At 43.1% G+C, this 20,503-nt stretch overlaps 1 protein-coding gene across 1 annotated transcript in view; it reads right to left on the reverse strand.

Moving 5' to 3' along the window:
* Nucleotides 1-17,321, reverse strand: part of LOC112264442 (zinc finger protein 704) — a 111,895-nt gene extending 94,574 nt beyond the window's left edge. Inside the window, 2 exon segments of the mRNA XM_042295316.1 lie at nucleotides 12,489-12,709; nucleotides 16,714-17,321. Of these exon segments, the coding sequence (XP_042151250.1) occupies nucleotides 12,489-12,709; nucleotides 16,714-16,971 (479 nt within the window). The 5' untranslated portion in view covers nucleotides 16,972-17,321.
* Nucleotides 17,322-20,503: the final 3,182 nt, after the last annotated feature.

The following is a 20,503-nucleotide window of genomic DNA, read 5'->3' on the forward strand; positions in this document are numbered from 1 at the left end:
ACACCATTCTATATACTTTCGGCCCGTCATTGGACACTGTGCTATCTAACCTCCAAACAAGCTTCAATGCCATACAACACTCCTTCCGTGGCCTCCAACTCCTCTTAAACGCTAGTAAAACCAAATGCATGCTTTTCAACCGATCGCTGCCTGCACCCGCATGCCCGACTAGCATCACCACCCTGGATGGTTCCGACCTTGAATATGTGGACATCTATAAGTACCTAGGTGTCTGGCTAGACTGCAAACTCTCCTTCCAGACTCATATCAAACACCTCCAATCAAAAATCAAATCAAGAGTCGGCTTTCTATTCCGCAACAAAGCCTCCTTCACTCACGCCGCCAAGCTTACCCTAGTAAAACTGACTATCCTACCAATCCTCGACTTCGGCGATGTCATCTACAAAATGGCTTCCAACACTCTACTCAGCAAACTGGATGCAGTATATCACAGTGCCATCCGTTTTGTCACTAAAGCACCTTATACCACCCACCACTGCGACTTGTATGCTCTAGTCGGCTGGCCCTCGCTACATATTCGTCGCCAGACCCACTGGCTCCAGGTCATCTACAAGTCCATGCTAGGTAAAGCTCCGCCTTATCTCAGTTCACTGGTCACGATGGCAACACCCATCCGTAGCACGCGCTCCAGCAGGTGTATCTCACTGATCATCCCTAAAGCCAACACCTCATTTGGCCGCCTTTCGTTCCAGTACTCTGCTGCCTGTGACTGGAACGAATTGCAAAAATCGCTGAAGTTGGAGACTTTTATCTCCCTCACCAACTTCAAACATCAGCTATCTGAGCAGCTAACCGATCGCTGCAGCTGTACATAGTCTATTGGTAAATAGCCCACCCATTTTCACCTACCTCATCCCCATACTGTTTTTATTTATTTACTTTTCTGCTCTTTTGCACACCAATATCTCTACCTGTACATGACCATCTGATCATATATCACTCCAGTGTTAATCTGCAAAATTGTAACTATTCGTCTACCTCCTCATGCCTTTTGCACACATTGTACATTGTATATAGACTCCCCCTTTGTTTTCTACTGTGTTATTGACTTGTTAATTTGTTTATTCCATGTGTAACTCTGTGTTGTCTGCTCACACTGCTATGCTTTATCTTGGCCAGGTCGCAGTTGTAAATGAGAACTTGTTCTCAACTAGCCTACCTGGTTAAATAAAGGTGAAATAAAAAAATAAAATAAATAAAATAAAAAATGATCATACTGTTTAATCTTGATATACCACACCTGTCAGGCATATGGATTATCTAGGCAAATGAGAAAAGCTCACTCACAGCAATGTAAACAAATTTGTGCACATTTTAGAGAAACACTTTTTTCTAGGATATTTTATTTCAGCTCATGAAACATAGGATCAACACTTTACATGTTGCATTTATATTTTCGTTCAGTGTACATTCAGAGCTTTTGGGGGAAGAGAGTAATACAGAATTTGATTTGAAGCATACCTAAATATAAACAAGAACTGAAAGCTAAGTCCTCCTTTGTGAGCAGTTCAACATTTTAAGATGTGAGACACAGCAGTTTTAATGAAACATCTCATATATAACTGTATCTCGGGGCACTGGTTGCAGTCAGGAGGGAAAATAGGTCAATCATCATATAGACTTACTAGAGCATTGATTTTAGGAGTGAGATGTGAGATTGGACAGAAGACTTGTGGTGTAATGGTGTAAATGACTTGCAAAGCTATTCGATATAATAATGAGACGTCCAGTGAGGCTCAGTTGGTAGAGCACGGAGTAGCAGCGCCAGGGTTGTGGGGTTGATTCTCACAAGGAACCCGTATGAAAAAGTATGAACATTTATGCACTTACTGTAAGTTGCTCTACATAAGAACGTCTGCTAAATGACTACAAACATTTAGATGTACAGAATAGCTGTATGTGTGTAAATGAAAGAGGTACCCAGACTGTCAGAGCCACTTGGGCGTAGTAAACATAACCAACGCCATACATGTTTTTCTGTACTTTACAGTAATTTAACCCCCAGATAGTGTCTCCACTACAGTACTCACACATAAGTCTTTACTCCACTGAGGTTAACATCTTATGTGGGTTACTGTGGACAGGAGCACCAGCAGCAAACATTGAGTCAGTTCCCTTGTAAATCACAACTTTGAAAGAAATGCAATTAAAAGCCTCAAGGTCATATTCCTCTGGGGAGTTGATTCTAAAAAAAAATCCTCAGGCAATCTCTCCCCCTCTTTCACTCGTTCCATCTCTCTCGGTCCCCCTCTCGCAATCTTGCTCCCGCCTTCTCTTTCTCTCTCCATTTCTTGCTCTCAGTCCCCCCTCCACCCTTCCCTCTAGTCTCCAATACAGGATAAACATTACTAACGGTTACTTTGTGGTGGTGGCAGAACCATTTATTCCCGCAGAAAGCATTCAGCGTTTGCAGCAGAAATTGGTCACAGGTGTGCAGCCGTGTGCAATGGATCTTAATCTGAAGGCAATAATGGTCCCGCGCTGAGGAGAGGTCACGGAGGGAGCCAGGCGAAAGGAACGGGAACTTGAAGCTGTTCCTACTGAAGCCCCAGTCAGAATGGTATCTCTCCACTCCACATTCGTTCATTTCAGTCTGAGAGGGATTAAGCTATTAGACAGAGAGCTGGAGACACTGTGGCCTAGCCTACAACCCAGTAAGAGGAGGAGACAATATCTTCTTTTGAGTGATGAATTGAAACCTGCTTGGGATTGGGGGCAAAGTCACATTCTAGAATGCCCCTCACAAAGGAATGAGTTGGCTGCTGGACTTCAGGGTACCAAACTTGTAGAAAATAACAAGAATATGAGAGAACTTAACCATTAAAGTTTCACAACAAACCCATCATATCATTTCATTTATAGACACGATCTGTTCCCATCTGAGACTGTTGAAACATAACACACCATGCACTGTGGGAAGAGGAGACCACAGCACAGAAACCAACCAGGCTAGATCCGTTTACACGTTTAAAGCAAGTTGACATAGCCTAGAAAGCCAAATTACCCAAAACATTGTGTTCAATTACGACTAGAAGAGGCGCTTTTCCTTTCAGAGCCTTTTAGACTGTTCAAGGGCATTCTGGCTCTGAACTACAAGGGAGGATTCTGCTCTCACCGTCTATCTACTGAACACTAAGGTTCTTATTTCAATTGTTACAAAAAACACCCATAACGTCATCAAATCTAAACAGTGTCAGGCCTAGTTATTTTTCGTCTAGGCTGCAGAATGGTTTTCTAAAATTAGTAGGACTATGTTTCTCTTGTCCATAAAAATACTCAGATATCAGTTATATTAGCCTACCTTTTAAAAGGGAATTTTATAGCAGCATCAAGTGTAGGCCAGTCATTTAATCTTGATCATCTGGGAAAGAGCATGTGTGATATTCTTTCTTCCAGTAGGCTACTTTCTCTCAGTTTCAGACTGGTAAAAAAAAAAGGAAGTGGCGGAATTTTACTTAGTTGCTGCAGCACAGCCTGCCTTAGTTAAAAAATCTGAAAAATGACAATGGCTGACGTGGTGGGCGCGTTCTTGTCTTCGCCCGTTTGGCGCGTTCTTGTCTTCGCCCGTTTGGCGCGTTCTTGTCTTCGCCCGTTTGGCGCGTTCTTTGGATTCAGGACGAATGATAAAGGTGAGCCAGCAGACCTGACCCAAGTCACTTAAAGAATATGAAGGCAAAGGATGGACAGACTACAAACCTCCATCAACATTTACAAGTCCATCATCCTACAGAGTTCACTAGCCTGAGGCAGAAATGGTGAACATGCTAGTGTTCCTTGGCAGAAACCTTTGACATAAGACATGGTAAAAACAACTAGATCTAACGCTTCCTCATTGCACTTTTTTTTTGTAAATGTAGCCTATATTCAAATCCAGAAGCATCTTATTCAAAAGACAACATTTGGGCTAAAACATTGTCAAAACTTTAAATAATTATTTTTACTCTTTACAATTTTTTTTTGCAATAATTAGTTATTTTCATACTTATTGGTGTTAGGCTAAATTATTTATTTTGAAACATATATTTAGGATTTGTACAGTTTGATAGGTAAGAGACATATCCTAATCTGGCTATTCATTTTTAGCCTAAACCAAAGTTAATTCAAGTGTTACAGGCTAAACATGTATCTGCTGGTCGTTGACTTTTATATAAATGCACAATTTGTAAATAAAAGTTGTTTGTGAGACAACTAACACCGACTCCTCATTTGCTTATTGAAAGGGCTCCCGAGTCGCACAGCGCTAAAGGTGTCACAACAGACCCTGGTTCGATTCCAGGCTGTATCACAACTGGCCGTGATTGGGAGTCCCATAGGTTGGCGCACAATTGGCCCTGCGTCATCCTCATTAGAGTTTGGCCGGGGTAAGCCATCATTGTAAATAAGAATTTGTTCTTCAATGACTTGCCTAGTTACAGTTGAACTCTAACCTTACATACACCTAGGTTGGAGACTTTTTTCAACCACTCCACAAATTTCTTGTTAACAAACTATAGTTTTGGCAAGTGGGTTGGGACATCTACTTTGTGCATGACACATAATTTTGATGCCCTGCTGTGTGCTCACTGCGCTGTTGTGCGCTGCCAGACTGGGACATACCATACATAGACTGAGTACAGCCTTAAGTGATATGCCAGTTATTTAACATACAGGAGGTTGTTTTAGGCACAGTTCAGCTGAAATGAAGCTGACCAGAGGCTGCAGGCTTGCTGTATGTGTATGTGATTGCGAGCCTGCCAAAGACTAGGGCAAAGCAGTTGGCTAGGTGCTGCTCTGTTTCAGCTCTCATGGGCAGTCTAGTGGTTTGCAGAAGGTGGTGTTTTCTGTACCCTTGAGTGTCCATGCACACAGGGACCTTTGAAATGTTTTGTATGTCAATTTGATTGGTGGATTCAAATAAAAGTATATATACAGTGGGGCAAAAAAGTATTTAGTCAGCCACCAATTGTGCAAGTTCTCCCACTTAAAAAGATGAGAGAGGCCTGTAATTTTCATCATAGGTACACTTCAACTATGACAGACAAAATGAGGGGGAAAAAATCCAGAAAATCACATTGTTATTTGCAAATTATGGTGGAAAATAAGTATTTGGTCACCTACAAACAAGCAGGATTTCTGGCTCTCACAGACCTGTAACTTCTTCTTTTAGAGGCTCCTCTGTCCTCCACTCGTTACCTGTATTAATGGCACCTGTTTGAACATGTTATCGGTATAAAAGACACCTGTCCACAACCTCAAACAGTCACACTCCAAACTCCACTATGGCCAAGACCAAAGAGCTGTCAAAGAACACCAGAAACAAATTGTAGACCTGCACCAGGATGGGAAGAGTGAATCTGCAATAGGTAAGCAGCTTGGTTTGAAGAAATCAACTGTGGGAGCAATTATTAGGAAATGGAAGACATACAAGACCACTGATAATCTCCCTCGATCTGGGGCTCCACGCAAGATCTCACCCCATGGGGTCAAAATGATCACAAGAACGGTGAGTAAAAATCCCAGAACCACACGGGGGGACCTAGTGAATGACCTGCAGAGAGCTGGGACCAAAGTAACAAAGCCTACCATCAGTAACACACTACGCCGCCAGGGACTCAAATCCTGCAGTGCCAGACGTGTCCCCCTGCTTAAGCCAGTACATGTCCAGGCCTGTTTGAAGTTTGCTAGAGAGCATTTGGATGATCCAGAAGAAGATTGGGAGAATGTCATATGGTCAGATGAAACCAAAATAGAACTTTTTGGTAAAAACTCAACTCGTCGTGTTTGGAGGACAAAGAACGCTGAGTTGCATCCAAAGAACACCATACCTACTGTGAAGCATGGGGGTGGAAACATGCTTTGGGGATGTTTTTCTGCAAAGGGACCAGGACGACTGATCCATGTAAAGGAAAGAATGAATGGGGCCATGTATCGTGAGATTGAGTGAAAACCTCCTTCCATCAGCAAGGGCGTTGAAGATGAAACGTGGCTGGGTCTTTCAGCATGACAGTGTGTGAAAACCTTGTGAAGACTTACAGAAAACGTTCGACCTCTGTCATTGCCAACAAAGGGTATAACAAAGTATTGAGATAAACTTTTGTTATTTACCAAATACTTATTTTCCACCATAATTTGCAAATAAATTCATTAAAAATCATACAATGTGATTTTCTGGATTTTTCTTTCTCATTTTGTCTGTCATAGTTGAAGCCTACCTATGATAAATTACAGGCCTCTCATCTTTTTAAGTGGGAGAACTTGCACAATTGGTGGCTGACTAAACACTTTTTTGCCCCAGTGTGTGTGTGTGTGTGTGTATATATATATTATGTATTTATTTATTTATTTTTTAAATCTGCACACACTAGATAATCTCCCTGATACAATATCCTGCTCTATACCATATCATTAGTTGGATATGGATTAATAGCTGTATGCGCTCACATGGGAGAGGATTAACCAGCTGAAGAGACACACAGGTATCGAGATGATCAACAAGCTATCCAGTGATGCCAACAGAAATATCTATTTTTTTTTAAATCACTGCTCCTTTGCAAAAGGGCAATTATCAAAAATTCCTTGGCTCATCCATAAAATAACTTCAATCTGAACAGAGATATTTTTACTTTAAAATGGTTGAAGATAGACAAGTACTTTGAGAGCCAAATCAATAGTACTTTGAGAGCCAAATCAATAACAAATAATACTACATCAATGAGTCGAAAAACAGCTGGATGGATCTGCATGGTGCGCATGTTGGTTTTTTATTGTACTTTTACAACGGCTTCCAAATCGATTTCCGCCATCTACCGTCTAATAGAGAAATAATGCCTGGCGTATAACACCAGTATAGTTTATAGTACATGAGTGTTTGCCATTTAATGGTAAAAGTGTGTCTTTCTTTTATTAGACTACATTTCACAGCCAAGAAGACACTCATTCACTTTTAATTGCTCTGGAGTTGGGAGCTTGGAAAAAGCAGTTTGTTGACCACATAGAAACAATAACCGCATACTGAGCTAAAACCTCCACTATAGGATCTGTCCCAAATGGTACCCTACTCCCGATATAAAGCCCTATGGGCCCTGGTCAAAACTAGTACACTAGGGAATAGGGTGCCATTTGGGATGCACAGTTTTATTTATAAAGTGCCTCTCAGTGTGTGTATGTGTGCCAGTAAAGGCAGATAGATACCTGTAGATTGTTTATACTGTCGAGATGTATTTTATATTTTTTTCTAGGAGTGGGTCTCGCTGGGTACTTCTATATATGTGAGTGATTACTGTTGTTTAATGCCTATTCTGAACATATCTGTCGTTGGTAACTCACCTCTCAGGGATCAATGCCTTTATAATCTAAATCTGTTGTTGGTCTGCAGAGATTAATATTATTAGTGTGTGTTCTGAACTAATGACCTATGGATACAGGTTGTGCCCACTATTTTAAACTGGGACAGAGCCCTCGCTCTGTCTCACTAACCCCTTTTTGTCTGCTCATAAAAGGAGTAATAATGGCCCAGTGCACTACTTTTAAAAAATATAAATTGTATTGTGATTTATCAGGGTTGCTGCAGCACCCTCAGCACCAATAATTCTTGCGGCTATGGGACAGCTGTGATGGAAACAAGTTGTTTCGGTACAATTCTCTAAATGCAGACAGATAATGTTCGTTCCACATGGTGGGATCTTTTTGTGTTGAAATGCCTTCATGCTCAAATACTGATATAATAATAACCATCAAATCGAAGTAAACGTGGAGTCACGCAATGATACACTACATCACCAAAATAATGTGGGCAGCTGCTCGAACATCTCATTCCAAAAATCACTGGCATGAATATGGAGTTGGTCACCCCTTTGCTGCTATAACAACCTCCACTTTTCTGGGAAGGCTTTCCACTAGATGTTGAACATTCCTGCGGGGACTTGCTTCCATTCAGCCACAAGAGCATTAGTGAGATCGGGCACTGATGTTGGGCGATTAGGCCTGGCTCACAGACGGTGTTCCAATTCATCCCAAAGGTGTTCGATGGGGTTGAAATCAAGGCTCTGTGCAGGCCAGTCAAGTTCTTCCACCCCCATCTAGACAAACTAAGGGGCCTAGCCCGAACCACGAAAAACAACCCCAGACCATTATTCCTTCTCCACCAAACGTTACAGTTGGCACTATACAGTCAGAACTACACAGCCGGGCAGGAAGTGTTCTCCTGGCATCCGCCAAACCCGGATTCGTCCGTCAGACTGCCAGATGGTGAACCGTGATTCATCCGTCAGACTGCCAGATGGTGAACAGTGATTCATCACTCTAGAGAACACATTTCCACTGCTCCAGAGTCCAATGGAGGTGAGCTTTTGGTGATCTTAGGCTTGCTCGGCCATGGAAACCCATTTCATGAAGCTCCCGATGAACAGTTCTTGTGCTGACATTGCGTCCAGAGGCAGTTTGTAACTCAGTGGTGAGTGTTGCAACTGAGGACAGATGATAATTTACGCACTACAGCACTCGGCGGTCCCGTTCTCTGACCTTGTATGGCCTCCCACTACGCGGCTGAGCCGTTGTTGCTCCTAGACATTTACAATAACAGCACTTCCAGTTAATCAGGGCAACTCTAGCAGGGCAGAAATTTGACAAACTGACTTGTTGGAAAGGTGGCATCCAATGATAGTGGAATGTTGAAAGCCACTGAGCTCTTCAGTATGGCCATTCTACTGCCAGTGTTTGTCTATGGGGATTGCATGGCTGTGTGCTCGATTTTATACACCTGTCAGCAACGGGTGTGGCTGAAATAGCCAAATCCACTAAATTGAAGGGGTGTCCACATACTTTGGTGTATATACGCACACAACCAGTTAAAGGTTTTAGAACACCTACCCATGGAAGGGTTTTTCTTTATTTTTACTATTTTCTACAGTGAAATAACACATATGGAATCATGTAGGAACCAAAAGTGTTAAATCAAAATATATTTTATATTTGAGATTCTTCAAATAGCCACCCTTTGCCTTGACAGCTTTGCACAATCTTGGCATTCTCTCAACCAGCTTCATGAGGCAGTCACCTGGAATGCATTTCAATTAACAGGTGTGCCTTAAGTACATTTGTACACTTAATGCGTTTGCGCCAATCAGTTGTGTTGTGACAAGGTAGGGGGGTACACAGAAGGCAGCACTATTTGGTTAAAGACCAAGTCCATATTATGGCAAGAACAGCTCAAATAAGCAAAGAGAAAACAACAGTTTATTACTTTAGACATGAAGGTCAGTCAATACGGAACATTTCAATAACTTTTTCTTCAAGTGCAGTCGCAAAAACCATCAAGCGCTAAAATGAAACTGGCTCTCAGGAGGACAGCCACAGGAATGGAAGACCCAGAGTTGCCTCCGCTGCAGAGGATACGTTCATTAGAGTTACCTCCGCTGCAGAGGATACGTTCATTAGCGTTACCTCCGCTGCAGAGGATACGTTCATTAGCGTTACCTCCGCTGCAGAGGATACGTTCATTAGCGTTACCTCCGCTGCAGAGGATACGTTCATTAGCGTTACCTCCGCTGCAGAGGATACGTTCATTAGCGTTACCTCCGCTGCAGAGGATACGTTCAGCGTTACCTCCGCTGCAGAGGATACGTTCATTACGTTACCTCCTCCGCTGCAGAGGATACGTTCATTAGCGTTACCTCCGCTGCAGAGGATACGTTCATTAGCGTTACCTCCGCTGCAGAGGATACGTTCATTAGCGTTACCTCCGCTGCAGAGGATACGTTCATTAGCGTTACCTCCGCTGCAGAGTTCATTAGCGTTACCTCCGCTGCAGAGGATACGTTCATTAGCGTTACCTCCGCTGCAGAGGATACGTTCATTAGCGTTACCTCCGCTGCAGAGGCGTTCATTAGCGTTACCTCCGCTGCAGAGGATACGTTCATTAGCGTTACCTCCGCTGCAGAGGATACGTTCATTAGCGTTACCTCCGCTGCAGAGGATACGTTCATTAGCGTTACCTCCGCTGCAGAGGATACGTTCATTAGCGTTACCTCCGCTGCAGTTACCTCCGCTGCAGAGGATACGTTCATTAGCGTTACCTCCGCTGCAGAGGATACGTTCATTAGCGTTACCTCCGCTGCAGAGGATACGTTCATTAGCGTTACCTCCGCTGCAGAGGATACGTTCATTAGCGTTACCTCCGCTGCAGAGGATACGTTCATTAGCGTTACCTCCGCTGCAGAGGATACGTTCATTAGCGTTACCTCCGCTGCAGAGGATACGAGCGTTACCTCCGCTGCAGAGGATACGTTCATTAGCGTTACCTCCGCTGCCTCATTAGCGTTACCTCCGCTGCAGAGGATACGAGCGTTACCTCCGCTGCAGAGGATACGTTCATTAGCGTTACCTCCGCTGCAGAGGATACGTTCATTAGCGTTACCTCCGCTGCAGAGGATACGTTCATTAGCGTTACCTCCGCTGCAGAGGATACGTTAGCGTTACCTCCGCTGCAGAGGATACGTTCATTAGCGTTACCTCCGCTGCAGAGGATACGTTCATTAGCGTTACCTCCGCTGCAGAGGATACGTTCATTAGCGTTACCTATGACCCAACACACCTCCAGGCAGTGTAAGGGCTATTTTACCAAGAAGGAGAGTGAGGAAGGGCTGCATCAGATGACCTGGCCTCCACTATCACCCAACCTCAACCCAATTGAGATGGTTTGGGATGAGTTGGACTGCAGAGTGAAGGAAAAACAGCCAACAAGTGATCAGCATATGTGGGAACTCCTTCAAGAATGTTAGAAAAGTATTTCAGGTGAAGCTGATTGAGCAAATGCCAAGAGTGTGCAAAGTCATCAAGGCAAAGGGTGGCTATTTGAAGAATCTCAAATATAAAATACATTTTGATTTGTTTAACACTATTTTGGTTACTACATGATTCCATGTGTGTTATTTCATAGTTTTGATGTCTTCATTATTCTACAATGTAGAAAATTGTAAAAAAGAAAGAAAGAAAAAACATTGAATGAGTAGGTGTTCTAAAACTTTTGACAGGTAGTGTACAGTGTATGTTGTGTGGTCCTCCCATTACGACTCGGGAAGCCATGCAGTTGATTAGGCAACAGATTCAATAAATTAGGATGAATTTTACAGGGTGATGAGCATGATGCAGATTTTCCAAAAATATTGAGGGTCTTATTCTGGTGACATGATGATTGATGCTTGACTGCTGTTTGACAAATAAAACTATTCTGGCTCTTCTCCATAATAATCTCATCATGTAGACTAGCCTACCTGCACTGTATCTGCAAAGCTGTTGGCTAGAGTGCAGATGTCAAGACCAGAGCACATTGTCTATTTAATGCAACAGTTTTTGTGACAAAACTAGCGGTAGAGTCGAAAATACGATGGAAACACATTCAACTTTAATTTGGTACATGAAAACATTGTGTGCACTACGTCATCACGCACGGACTTATCTGCAACAAGTCTGTTTGGTAGAAACAGACCACTGGTGGAAAAATGTGCAGATTTTCTTTATTATGAATCTATTTGATTGTAGTATATTTATTGAATCACAGCAGTGTAATGCCTACATGGTCATATATATTAAAGCCATATGCACCCGCCTGGTTCCTGTTAAAGCACTTTAAAGGCGACGGATCATATAGTTTAACAGATCAGATTTGAATTTCAGTCCATCGTCATCGATCCATTGTACCACACACCTAAGTACACTGAGTGTACGAAACATTAAGAACACCTGCTCTTTCCATGACATAGACTGACCCAGTGAATCTAGGTAAAAGCTATGATCCCTAAATGATGTCACTGTTGAATCCACTTCAATCAGTGTAGATGAAGGGGAGGAGACAGGTTAAAGAAGGATTTGTAAGCCTTGAGACATGGATTGTGTATGTGCGCCATTCAGAGGGTGGATGGGCAAGACAAAATATTTAAGTGCCTTTGAACGGGGTATGGTAGCACCGGTTTGAGTGTCAAAAACTGCAAAGCTGCTGGATTTTTCAGGCTCAACATTTTCTCGTGTGTATCACGAATGGTCCACCACCCAACGGACATCCAGCCAACTTGACAACTGTGGGAAGCATTGGAGTCAACATGGGCCAGCATCCCTGTGGAACGCTTTTAACAACGTGTACAGTCTATGCCCCGAATTGAGGCTGTTCTGAGGGTAAAAGGGGGGGTGCACGTCAATATAAGGAAGTGTTCTTAATGTTTTGTCCACTCAGTGTATATCACATACATGTAGCACAAAGAAACTCTAACCAAAAACTCCTGCAATCAAACACCAATCCCATAACACACCACACACACACACCTATGTGAAATGGCTAGCGATGTAGCAGTTGTGGCGCAATGATTGAAAAGTGTTGACGGGTTCAGAGGGTCCCTGGTTCGAGCTCAGTAAGGAAGACACAGAAGCAATACATTTACACACACAGCCCATCGGCCCACCCACCCAATAACACACATACACACTGTCTGTCTTACCTGGCATGGGGCACATCGATGCTGGATGACACCACCTTACGTTTCTGGTCCAGCAGGGAGACAGAGCGGGTGTGGTCCCTCTCAGGACCCTCCAAGGTGCGCCCTGTCCTCCTGCCATCCACTGCCCGCTCCCCCTCCACCGCATCTGGGCTCAGGGAGTTGGCCTCCCCGTTCTGGCCCTGGTTTGGAGTCCCGTCCCCCCGGCCGTTACTGGAGCTCTGCTGCAGAGGAGAACAGATATGACTGGATCAATACAGAAGAGTAAAGACTGGGACTCTGGGAGGCAAAAACCTAAGAGGATTTGTATGTGGAAATAAAATAAAGATGCGAAATGTCACTACATATTTGCCTTCCAGTCTCTCCTTTGTCATTCTAGCAAATACTCACATGTACAGACAGTTTGCTAGTGCTGCTAGCGTTGAGCTAACACCAACAGGATGTATGCTACCAGTGGAGGGTGTTTGACTTTCAAATATGTCAAAGTCCGGACTCTCTTTGTTTGTGTGAGAAAGCCCCTGAAGGTGGCTGCTCTTGTTGCTGCAGTGCCCCGGTGGTGATAACAGCCATTCCCTTTTGCACAAGCAAGCATCTCCCCTGACATTCTGTAAACCACTACCCCGTGGAAACAATCATGTGAGGCGAAGCAGCACACACACAAAATAACTCGGGACGGCAACAGATTGCGTGTGTGTAGCATGCCGTGCACACTTGTTTTTGGGCACACCTTAAATAAAGACGTCAACCATCCAGACATGCACGGTGAACACACACATAATCGGAAAGGGCAGGGAGAGAGAGAGAGAGAGATACACATGGCTATCTGCACCAGCAGAGCGTTGAAGGACAATATGCCCATACAGATGTACAGTGGGATGGAGATCCTCATCTCCAAAACACACGAACACAATCAGTTCTCAACTGAAGAGAAAACTACAGGAAACACCCAGTCAGTCGATCAGACACAGTTTTCAACAGTTGGCTTAGATTAATGAGGTAAAATATGGATTATCATATATAAAAACCTGGCTGAGCAAACATTTAACAAGCGAGAAAGCCTTTCTGAAAACAGGACTTGAGTGAAACAACAAGATGGATTATCTGAACTAAGAGAAAGATTAACTGTTACCTAGACCCGTTATTTGACTATAACCAAAACAAATCTCCATCGCTTCCTTTTACAGCCCTATGAATTATGATATTTCATGCATGGCAGGAAATTGCAGAGCCAAATCGACCATAAAATGTAAGTTGGGTTGCACATGTCATACGAGTTTTTAATGTGGGGTAACTGTCTCGCAGCTCCGAAATTCAGGAGATTAATCATGTAAGTTTAACAAGCTACCATGATGTACACACCACACACACACACAAAATTTATGTTCTTGCTTTAGGCATGAGGTTTTTCACCTCTATTAGGCCAAAGGTAAAGAAGTTTTCATGCATCATAAATTGACAATAGCTCAGGAGTCATGGAATACTTGGTTTCATCCTAATGGTATTTGTGTTCAACTCATGTGATGCATTGTTCAAAGATTAGGCTATATATTATCAAATGTATTCGGATAAAATAATTCAACAAACAGTGCTATTAAAGATTTTAATAATAATATTTCAAAAAGCTATATATTTGTAGAATTCAGGAGATTTACATGGATTACAGGTTATATGTACATAGAAGGATGTGAATTGACCTAATGGGGAGGGCTTCGCTCCAGGATAAAGAAAATAAATATTTTGCTTACATAGCCAGCCAGAGCATTCAATATTATTGTAGTAAAATAAACATGCAATGTTATTACAGTTTAACTTCCATTGATATGTATGGCTACACAGTAGACTACACAGTAGACTACACAGTAAACAAGAGGAGATCAGGAGCACGGTCATGAAGTAGTTGATTGGTTTAAAACACTCAATGTGTCAGGTGATGTAGCCTAGTTAGCCATGTTGATCTCATTCTCTGAACCATCACGTCACTGCAGCTTACAATAGCCAAATGCAACAGTCGGGATATTGATTAGTGCTCTCCATTCACCAACACAGCCCTCTGACGGCAGGATCCATGATCCTTCCCTCAAAGCAAGGGGAGGCCTTGCCTTGGCTACACTGCCTGGTGAATGATTTTGGCAGAGCACAAGCCAAAGAACCGGACTCTCTCTCTCCCATCGGAATACTCATCTATCCATCATGAAGGAATCTAAACATGGCCCCGTCGTATGACATGCAGGCAAATGGTGGCCAACCAACCAATGAGGAGCAATGTGCTGATGAACAAAGAGTCAGTCAGTTAGCTTCAGTTAGGATGTCTGATGTCAAATCAACTGAAAACAACACATGCCTTTGTCTGTGTGGGAGCCGCATAAAATGGCAGTCAGTCGGTCAATGCTATACCTCCTTCCTTTATAACAACAAGTGGCATTCTCCCACCTCCCTTCCATCCCCTTTTCCCTCCATCCATCCATCCACTCCTCCTTCCTCTAAAGTGAATGGTGCTCATTTGGCATTCTGGGCACCTTGCCAGAGCTCCAGATTCTTCTCCAAGCCGTGCCCTTCTCTCTCCAAGCCATGCTTTGTTACTACAGCTGCTACAGCAACTGCTTGCTAGGAGATGTGAACCTCTTCAGTTAAACATCTCTCACACCCGTTCCTCTCCTCCCGCCAGCCTCTCACCCCTTCCTCTCCCCCGCCAGCCTCTCACCCCTTCCCTCTCCCCCGCCAGCCTCTCACCCCTTCCTCTCCCCCGCCAGCCTCTCACCCCTTCCCTCCCCCCGCCAGCCTCTCACCCCTTCCTCTCCCCCGCCAGCCTCTCCCCCTCCATTCTCTGACCCTTACTCTCCCCCCCGCCAGCCTCTGACCCCTACTCTCCTCCGTCCCCTGATTCTATCCATGTCTTGTCTTTCTACTTTTAGAAGATTGAGCGGTGCTGAGGGAAGCTACCATTCCGTTAGAGAACTATTACTTAAAAATTACAACCGGACTATAAATGGAATGGATATTATGGCTTGTTTATCAAATGTGGTTGCTATGGCATCCTGCATTTCTGTTGTGCCTTTATGCAAACATACTACTTACATTTCTCTTTATGGAACTGTACTTGACCACTATTTGCATTCTGACTATGCATAATAGAATGGGTTTGTTTATAAAATATGGTTGTGTCCTATGAATACCCATGCTATGACATCTAGTATTTCTGTCATGCCTCTATGAAGATGTTTACATCTGCTGTTTTGAAACTGTATCCATATGCCTGTTTTCCCATTTGAGTCACTGAACTATGACCCCATTGCTTGGATCAAACCCCCAATACGTATTGACAGGCTACATTATCCAACACAGTCACATGCATTCCCCTCTCATCATAGAAGCGGTTTTTATAAGGGACCACCAAGCAGGCAGCCTCACCAGACCATCTTTGTTGTGAAACCATGCGACACCATCAAGCTGGAACTTTTAAAGGCAGGCAATGAGGTCACTCATAACAGGAAGGAATACATGTTGATATTTAGGAACACAATGTACCATCCAGTGTGGCATAATAATATGATATCTACTATTCTACGCTAGTTATTTAGCCTAAAGTCAATTGTTTTCTTCAGTAGCAGCAAGGACACAAGTGTGACATGAATGAAACAAATAGCTTATCTAATGACTACATACTACTCCCTCCCCTACACAATAAAATAAATGCAACTACTGTTATTACATGAATTCCTACATTATAGTGACATATTCAATGCAATATGACGGGTTAATATGCATGAATTGCCAGTGTCATATGCGACTGATTCATTGTGTACAATCTCGGATGTTTTATTACATCAATGATCGGTCCAAAACGCTGCAGAGCGTGTTTGCGTCTGCCACCTACCCACTGGGTCAAATCTACAGTCAATGGGTCAGAAAAACACTGCGCAGATAGGGCCCTATCATAATCAAGCATTCAATGGGAACCCCTTTGTCCTGTATTTAATGATAAATATTTTGACAGTGCATTGTTATTATTCAATATGTAGTTCTGCACTACAACATAAATCTCATCTGGATTATTCTGGGTATGTGACTGTCTGCCTATCATTAATATAGCTTGTAATAACCGGTTGCAGCGGCGGGCAATGGATGCAATAGCACGCTCTTTCTCCGTCTGTGCACGAAGCAGTTAAACGCTGCAAAACACCGCTGCACGACAACTGCAGGCTTCCCGGTCACACACACACAAACAGACCTTCAAGCTGGATTTGAGCGGTCCTTTCGCGGTCGTTTGGTTGAAGCCCACGGCTATCTCGTCCTCGGAGAATTCTTTCAGGCTTCCGTCTTGCATTAGTACCGTGTAGACGTTACGCCGAGGTCCGGTTGAAACGTCTCTGTTTTCCTGCTTGACAGCCTGTACCAGTCCTGTCAACGGAGCCCCGTCCCCAGTCGGACTCGGCGCATACACCCGGCTCCCCAGGATTGAACGCTTCACTAAACGCCTCGTATGCATAGCGATCAATATTTAGCACCGAATTTAAAGCGGAATGTGGTCAATGTCTATCTATGGACGTCGAGTTAGAATTGATAAACACTGACATGAAAAACACAACACCGCAGCGGATAGACTACGTGCTCCATAAACCCTAACCAAATGTTAGAAAGCGGCAACATACTCTGCTGCTAGCACGGGTCAAAACTAACGATATTCGAAAGCACGAATATGTGTAGAAAAAACTACATGCATGGATTAACAAATGCATGAAAACAAACCATTCCCCGTGAAATAACCTCTTCAACAGACCGGTTACTGATATTTCTTCGTTCGACCTGTTTGTTTTCCTGACTGTTCCCTCTAAACTCGTAAGAGAGCACAAAAACACGGAAATGTATTTAAGGACCGACAAATGACATTTGTACAGTACATTTTCATCCGAACAAAAGGGCTTCGCCAATACACAAACAAAGATATTAATTGTGATCTACATGAAAAATTATTTAAGTTTCACACACATATTTTACACCGGTTTGCCGTCTGACAGGGTGAAATTTGCTGAAATAGCCGCGTACAGTAACTCCGGATCCATATTCTAGTTACTCCAGTCCGTAGCCGACTGCCAAGAGCCAGCGCCTCTACCGGCGGATTGCTGCCTGTAAACATGTGCGGTCTCGCGGTTGACTCGAGCTCCCATTGGTCGACCCAGCACACGCCTCCACTAGGCTACGCACATTTTTCTGTCAGTGAAGGGATTCGATTATCTGGCCCGGGTTACCCCAGTGAATGAATTTAAACCGGGTGAAAAGTGATTGCATTCGTTTTGGAACCGGGCTATCTCCTGGGCGTGATCCATATGCCCCTTCAAAACCCACGCAAAAGTCGCTCAAAACAAAGGTGACGTAGCCCAGGCTTGATTAAGCACGTGGAGTAATGAGTAGGAATCTGTTTTACCATGCAAAAATGATTGCTCTTGCTAAAAACGCTTTATAAGCCTTCCCGATGAAAACTATGTTAACAAAAATGTTAACATAATTCGAATGGAAAAGATATGTATGTTCCTGAATGATGCACCATGCTGCCTTGTTGACAACATGACCGAGCAACGCAGATTAGGTTACTGTTCGATTTGAAAAAGGCGCTCCTCCCTCACCGCTTTTGTCTGTTCACGTCACGGGCCATATACCGGTGCACCGGGGTTCAGGTTAATAAAACTCCCTCAATTTCCCTCCACTATAAGGTAATGGGAGATGGAGAGGACGCTCCATCAGACAGGAAGCGACGTTTCAAAATTTCTCCACAAAAAAATGAACCCAGGAATTTTGTATTTTTTTTGTTTAGAGGTCAATGGAAGGGAGAGTGTCGAATTTGGTCATCAAAAATTGTAATTGCTCATTTTCTACGTGAGGTTATTTGATCTAATATACGTTTCGTAATGGTTAGGTGCGCCAAGAAGTTAAGAATACACTGATAAAAATGGACTCACGTGGCATTTCAGCAACTTAAAAAAAATATATATACTTTATGGAGGACTCCTCATGGATTTAACATATTTTTGACATTGGCATTGAGGGCTTCTATCATCTTAAAGTGGTCAACTGGGTCGGGATTCCCATAAATTGGGAGCAATTATCCAATGAAGAAAATGGACTACTTTAAAATTGAGATTTTAAAGCGTCACAGACGCTATAATAACACAGAAACAAAGATGAGTCCTCTATCTATCTCTATGGCATGTTGTTCAAACGCGTATCTGCCCAATCATTGGCTAGAATGGTCCCACCTGATGTCGCCTGCCTTCCATCTTTAAGGACATGTATTTCCATTGTTACAGCGGTCAATCGAGTATTTTGTCTGTATAACACAAGTTTTGGCTCCAACCAAAACAATGACGCAACGATGGATAGAAGAGAAAACGAAATGGGAGGGGTAGGGGAGAGGATAAAAATATGGGAATGTAGCGGAAAGAAACACTTAGACCAGCCAGGCTCAGTAAGACTAGTTGAGAAGCCAGGGTTATTATGTATATTTCAAGCATAAAGCTTATAGTTTGAAACCAAATATAAGCCTACTATTATTCTGTACACTTCTATTAGCCCACAAAGTTTTATTTTAGGAGCTATGAAGGCCATTTACCTAAAAGCATTGCTCCTGGATTTATAAGGCATCAAATATGTAATTTGATGATTACTATCAGAAAAATGGGTCAGAATCTCTCTATCATCATGGTCACCTCAAACCAAATAAAGCCAGATTCACAGTATAGGGCGAGATGATCATAGGCTTACCCAAGTGAGCTACACTGAACAATAATATAAAACGCAACATGTGAAGTGCTGGTCCCATTTTTATCCTCTCCCTTACTCCCTCCTAATTTCCTCTTCTCTCCATTATTTCTTGAGCTGAAATAAAATATTCCAGAAATGTTCCTATGCACAAAAAGCTTTTTCTCTCAAATTTTATCCACAAATGTTTTTACATCCCTGTTATTGAACATTTGATCCATTGTCAAGATAATCCATCCACCTGACAGGTGTGGCATATCAAGAAGCTAATTAAACAGCATGACCATTACACAGGTACACCTTGGGCTTGGGGAAATTAAAGGCCACTCTAAAATGTGCAGTTTTGTCACAACATAATGCCACAGATGTCTCAAGTTTTGAGGGAGCGTGCAATTGGCATGCTGACTGCAGGAATGTCCACCAGAGCTGTTGCCAGATAATTGAAGGTTAATTTCTCTACCATAAGCCGCCTCCAACTTCGTTTTAGAGAATTTGGCAGTACGTTCAACCGGCCTCACCATGTGTAACCACCCAAGCCCAGGACCTCCACATCCGGCTTCTTCACCTGCAGGATGGTCAGAGGGGGGGGCATATTTCTGATTGGCTGGGCCCTGCTCCCAGATGGGTGGGTCTATGCCCTCCCAGGCCCACCCATGGCTGCGCCCCAGCCCAGTCATGTGAAATCCATAGATTAGGGCCTAATTGATTTATTTCAATTGACTGATTTCCTTATATGAACTGTGACTAAGCAAAATCTTGTAAATTGTTGCCTTAATATTTCTGTTCAGTATAAAACAATAATTGGTTGCACTTTATTTTAAGGCACTGTGTTAACTGGCTATGCTAAGTAGCCACCTACAGAGAATATCTGATAGTAGTAAAAATGGTGTCTGGTTCTTTTGGTAGTATTACACACTACTCAGCCCATACTCTACGCAGAATAAACAATTTGAGTTGCAGGAGGGTTATATGCAAGAATAGACCATTGCCGTATATGGATCTGTGCCTTTACTTTGAACTGGACTGTGTTTGCAGCATGAGCGGTCGTGAGTAGATGTGCTTGTTTTAGCAATATGGGAGTGATTGCTTGTCTGAAGGACAAGTGGATAAACAGGTTAACATCAAGCCCTGTATGCTTTTTTCCAAATCTCATGGAATGTAGGCCTACATTGAACATCACACATTGTCTGTAGGCTGAATGATATAACAGTTATTTGCATGTTAAAATGTTATGGGATGCATGTTCTCCATTATTTTTGATGGTA

The sequence above is a fragment of the Oncorhynchus tshawytscha genome, linkage group LG13 (genome assembly GCF_018296145.1).
Source record: "Oncorhynchus tshawytscha isolate Ot180627B linkage group LG13, Otsh_v2.0, whole genome shotgun sequence".
NCBI lineage: Eukaryota > Metazoa > Chordata > Actinopteri > Salmoniformes > Salmonidae > Oncorhynchus > Oncorhynchus tshawytscha.